Below are 5785 nucleotides of genomic sequence, written 5' to 3'. Positions count from 1 at the left end.
TGCGAGGTCCTAAGCAGTGGGCTTTGCTCTGCGAATGTGTGGGGGACAGTCAGCAAAGATGGTCTGGGCCTTATCATCATGCTACCTACATCATTCACAGCTGCGGCCTACTGCGACCTCATAGACCAGCATTTGCGGCGTACCTTCTGGAAGGCCCCTTTAAGGACGGGCATTTCCTCTTCCAACAGGACCTGAATCCTATTCACACCGCCAAAGTTGTACGCGAGCTCCTTGGAGAGCGTGCAGCTTGCACCTTGTCCAGGGTGCCTAAAAGAGCTGACCTGAATATCATAGAGAATGTCTGTTGTGTGCTTAAAAATGAGCTTGCTCAGATAAACCTCAGGGCAGCTACAGCCGACGAACTCTGGTCAGCCATCCAACAATCGTGGGACCTCGTCCGCGAGAGAGACGATTTTGTGCACAATCTTTTTGAATCGCTACCCCAACGAGTACACGCAGTGATCAAGTGCCGCGGAGCGTTTTCGCACTACTGAAGTGCCCGTTGCCGACCGTGCGTCGTGTCTTGTAGAGCATTTTCTAGACGTATGGTGTCACTCTGTTGTGCCGGGCGCGTTTGGTGCCATAGTGTTTGCATTTTATTCCTTAGCGTTAATAAAGCAATGAAACCATGGCCCTCAGTCTCCAGCGAACTCTTTTAACTACAGCCCCTGAGAACACCGCCACCTTGTGTATATACCGGAGTTTACAACGTGTATTCTCAGTATCATACTCACAGACAACGAGGCAGCTTACGCTCTTTCACACATCACCTCCATTGGTACTTCTCCATATGATGTGGAACGGGAGCGACTGACCCAGGCGGAGATTAAGGACCCTGAGCTGTAAGCCCTGTGTGACCACGCCCGTTCTGTCCGGCTGCAGCGTTGGCTCTTCCGTTTGTGCCTGGATCGATGTGACGCGACACGTCAGCGGCCCTTCCTCGCCCTTTCTTTAGGCAGCCTTTCGTCTAGCGGTTTTTGCTCGCTTCATCATGTTTGCCATACCAGCCTCCGAGCCACGCAGTGCCTCGCTACCGGGTGCGGTACGTCTGGTCGAGTATTAACACTGCTGTCCGCCAATGGGCGCGCTCAGTGTTACGGCTGCCGATGTACAGGGGCGGCCAAAAGATCCTAAGCCACTCCGAACAGCCAAACAAAGGCTGTGCCGTCATAGCCTTGTTCCGGTCACGTGAGTTATGCAGAACCCACGGTATAATCACTGCTTGTTAATTTCTTCTTGTTCCAACTCTTGGGCAGGATTGTGTAAGAACTGGGGCGAATTAAAATGAATGACGCCGCGCTTACATCGCAGGTTTTGCATGACTCACGTGACCGGAGCACGTCTGTGACGTCACAGCTGCTGTCCTGCCGTTAAAACTGAATCCTGAACAGCATGAGAGAGAAAATTCTATTATAAATTAAGTATCGATTGTTTGCGCAATCAACGCGGCTCTCCAGGTTTTGTAATGTGCTGCGCATCATTCCGAACACTGAACACACAACTAATATTTGGTGTCTCTACTCCTTTAAGAAAACCGCAGTTGCTTACTCTAGCATCTTCGAAAAACGTAGCGCGAAACACAAGACACAGGTAAGGTGAAGACAGGACACGAGCGCTCGTGTCCTGTCTTCACCTTACCTGTGTCTTGTGTTTCGCGCTACGTTTTTCGAAGATGCAATTGCTCCGACTAGCCCAGTTCAGCTTACTTGTGCTTACTCTAGCCCATGGTAAACGGCTACGCATTCAATATCGAATTAGAAACCTCTTTTTCAAAAGGGCCTCAGAGTGTTCCTGAGTTGTACTAATTATTTAGTTGCGCACTATCGGCAAAATTTTTCACAGCCTTAAAATGTTTTTGTATGGCGCTTACTCAAAAACTCTAACGGTTTTATGCAGGTACGAACCAGAATATATCCAGCAAGTCGCAGCCAGCGGGCGCTGTGCAGTCAGTGTATGGGGCGCAGTCACACGTCCGGGGCTTGGACCACTGCAGAGAATTGAAGCCACCTTGACAGCAAATGCCTACGTGGACATCCTTCAAGAAGTGATGCTACCTTTCTTCCTGGATGGACCGTTCCCGGACGGACGGTTTGTGTTCCAACACGACAGAAGCCCCATACATAGGGCCAAGTGAGTAGAATACGGGCTTCAGAGCAGCCTAGACTGCTAAACAGAGAACGCAGCTCAAGACAAAGAACGTGGTAGAAAAAAAGAAACGAGGCACGGCCAACTATGCACCTCTAACTATGGGTCGTGACGCCTCCAACTGTGCGTCGTTATTCTCGAGTTGAGTTGTGGCTTGTCTGCTCCTTAAGAAGTCAATGCGATCACTTGTTTCCTGGTCGAACGTTACCACTGCTGTGCTCAGGCAGCTACATAGTTAAGCGATCTTTGTCCGCGATTCCTCCCTGAAGTGGGTAAGAAAAATGTTCCTATAAAGCTCTTCATAAAAAAAAAACAAACTGTAGCATACAGCATACAGTGCCCCTCACCTTGCAGATTCTTGTTAGATACGGCTAGTTGCAAGTCTTGTCTATGAGAAATCGATCAAGGGCTGAGCGGCCACCAGTGACGGCACGATAAGATGCGATGTGCTCTTTGCATGGCTATCAAAGACCAATTACAATTTTTGCGTAGAACTCCCCTATTTTACTTTGCTCCAAAAAAATTTTCTCGATTCTCAGACAGCGAGAATTAACATTCAAAAACTCAGCGCCAGTGCTGGTGAAATATGGCAGGATTGTTCAACATGCACCTGTTTGGCAGCTCTGAAAGCTTGTGCGTGATTTCGGTACATTAAACACACACGCCATTTTACAATTGAAAAAAAAAGCTGTAAACAGTATATTTCACCTAACACTTAAGTTTCTAACAACTCAATATTGTGTATATTTACGCCATTTTGTTTTTTGTGTGGCAAGACGTTCTGAAACTTGTGTACAGCGGCGTTCGTTCCCCCTTTTTATACGAAGTTCTCATAGGCGTCACCTTCTTTGCAGGTGTGTCCGAGCCACACTTGATCAACTCGAGATCAACGGGCTGGAATGGCCGCCTAAAGGTGCTGACATCAATATCATCGAGAACGTGTGGGGCTTAATGAAGCGTAATTGGCGCGGCGTGCCTTTCATATACCGAGCAGAGACGCTTTATGCGTAGCTCTAAAAGAAGAGTGGGAACGGCTGAGCTCCGATTCAGACTTGGCTCAAAACCTGTACGCATCTCTGCCAGCAAGACTGCAAGACATTCAGGCTGCAAAAGGCAGGTTTTCTCGCTACTGAACACATTTACTCTAGAGATTGGCGGCGGTCAAGCTGACCGCTTCAGCCGCGCCGCCTCATTTTTTTTTTTTTGCATGTGGAGCTAAAGCGTTGCCTTTCCGTTTATTTTTTTCATTTCCGGCCTAGAAGGCTTGCAAAACTGCAGGTGGTGCTGAAAACTGAACTATGTTCGTTGGCGTCAAAGATATATGAATAAAATATTCAGAAGTTGTGACTGCTTAGAGCATATCACAAAACGATTTCATCAGCACGCGGCTAGCACATCCTGGTTCATCATGTTTCGTTCTCATCTTGGTTCTGTTGTATAAAAATAAGTGGTTGCGGACATGTTACAGCATAAATACTGTTCAATAACATTTTTTACGTCTGAAATGAATGGACGTTATCACACCTCGTAGGAGAATAATGGCTGCGGATGGAGTATAGCTACACAGATTTCATGAGCAATACTTCCACTACAGCTGAGCACGCAAGGGCAGACAATGACGTCAACCGCGGAGACAGTCGGAATATAGTACGAGCTCCCCGACAGATACAGCGGGAATCCACCAGCAAAGATTAAAAAAAAACGGGATGATTATCAAAGAAAAGCCTGTTTTCGTATATCCTAATCGGTTCAAACATATTAAATTCCTACCATTTTTCGCTCCGCCATCAAAGATTGAGTACGCAGAAGCAAAAAAAGTTCCCTGACAGTGACACTGTGCGTATATAGTAGAGATGCGTATAACTGCCCAGGCGCGAAATGATTCGCTCCTTTTCCGAAGCCGAACGCAATTTGTTTGAACGCAGAGTGGACAGCTGTCCTGCAAGGCAACCACAAACACATCCGAGTACAGGCAGATAATCACGGATGCCGACTTTATGCCTATCCAGGGTTGGCGAGTATATTGGTGCGTCTAAGAGCAGCGCGGTACCTGAAAACGAGGGAACGTTGCACGAACATCTCGCTGAATATCTACAGTTTTGACTACCCATATGACGGCATGTCGTGAAACCCCCGCTTTGGACGCTTATATTCTGCTGATATTATGACAAAATACGCCTTCTGGTAACTTCGTGAGCGCCGAGGGAGGAGCGCAAGTGCCGGAAACGTAAACCTCATAGCTGGAGCATACTGCGTAACATTACATGAAATACTCGCAGAAGCTTCCGCAACACGTGCTAACTCCCCAACACATGAGCGACTTGACCAGCTTTATCTGCGCGAAGGCACTAAAATTATTCATTCATACAAGACTTGAGATGGCGACATGGCAATAACGGAGTAATAAAAACCCTTTAGCAATACCGGCAGAGAGTGCGTCCTGAAATCGTATTCCAGTGTACTGAATTTCCTGAAAGCCGAACAAAAATGCTAGAAATATAGCACGTGACAGCTCAATGTGAGTGCTCAGAGAGCCGCAACAGAGCTTAGGTGGAGGTAAATGCATTATATCAGTAAAGTTTCAGGTTCTTTCCCTTCCCTTCCACGAGGGGTGCCCCGTCGGAGACGGTTTGGTGTTTTGAAGGCTGAACGTCTAGCAGACAATGTTCGGCAACAACCCATGACTTGCAAGGGATACAAACTGTGGCTTTACATACAACCAGTTGAGCACTGAGCACAACGACATGGAACTGGCTAACATTAGGGGAGGCCCCTACTCGGCATAACCGAAGATGCGTTACATCTGACCGTAGCCCAGAACCCTTTACCCGGGCTCCGGAACCCAGTTTTAGACATACGGGCCGGCCCATATTCTTCTGCATCCAAGCGTTGCAAACTGTTAATACGATTGCTTATTAGCCGTGTGGCCCGCTCTCCAATTTCCATAAGGCACATAAACCCCCTCTCAAATCTACGTAGTGTAAAAAGCACATCTTGTACACTTCAAAATCGCACATTCCGAGAATGGAAACAAAAACGGATTGGCTCCCTGGGTTACGTGCCACGCCCCACACTTCCACTGTATTAGACAAACTCTCCCCGCTATGGAAGAAACAGGAATAGAAAAGCAAAGCACTTCCACGGGTGCGTTGGTCTCCTGAGGTCCCATGACCTTTACGGTTCTCGGAATTAGGGAAGGTAATTATCGGTGCCAAACGGGAGCCACGACCGTCGCGCACACCAACCAGGAGCACCCAACCGCGTCCCCTGCGAGTCGGATTACCCTGAACTGCTGACTCAGCAGCCGCACCCCCCTCCCCCCCCCCCCCCCCCCCCCCCCCCCGGGGTCAGGGCGCTGTCATAACCCAACAGGCCGTCACTGTCTTTAACCAAGCGGCGGCCTTCGCTCTCTCCGGTGGCGTCTACTGCGCACGCCCGTTTATGGAGCGGCGCTATCACCTAACGCCAGCTGGCAATACTGTCGCCAAAAACTCCCATTTATCTGGGCTCGCCCGACCCCGCCTCGTCTAGCAGTGTTCGCTTTTCAAAAGAGCTGTCGAACCTCCGAACGAAGCGCTCGCAGCTAGATTGAACAGCATCTGGTATCCGTCAAGACGCAGTGAGCCGTCGACTTGCGACA

At 48.8% G+C, this 5785-nt stretch overlaps 1 protein-coding gene across 1 annotated transcript; it reads left to right on the top strand.

Annotated features, from left to right (window-relative positions):
* The first annotated feature begins 991 nt into the window (after nucleotides 1-991).
* Nucleotides 992-3156, top strand: LOC149344681 (uncharacterized). Its single transcript, XM_089547280.1, has 3 exons — nucleotides 992-1042; nucleotides 1994-2130; nucleotides 3000-3156. The coding sequence occupies exons 1-3, from the start codon at nucleotides 992-994 to the stop codon at nucleotides 3154-3156; spliced, it is 345 nt and encodes a 114-aa protein (XP_089403406.1).
* Nucleotides 3157-5785: the final 2629 nt, after the last annotated feature.

The sequence above is a fragment of the Amblyomma mixtum genome, chromosome 5 (assembly GCF_055824585.1).
Source record: "Amblyomma mixtum isolate Tamu chromosome 5, ASM5582458v1, whole genome shotgun sequence".
In the NCBI taxonomy this organism is placed as follows: domain Eukaryota; kingdom Metazoa; phylum Arthropoda; class Arachnida; order Ixodida; family Ixodidae; genus Amblyomma; species Amblyomma mixtum.
The sequence above is the reverse complement of the archived record's forward strand: the minus strand, read 5'-3'. Positions and strand labels throughout refer to the sequence as shown.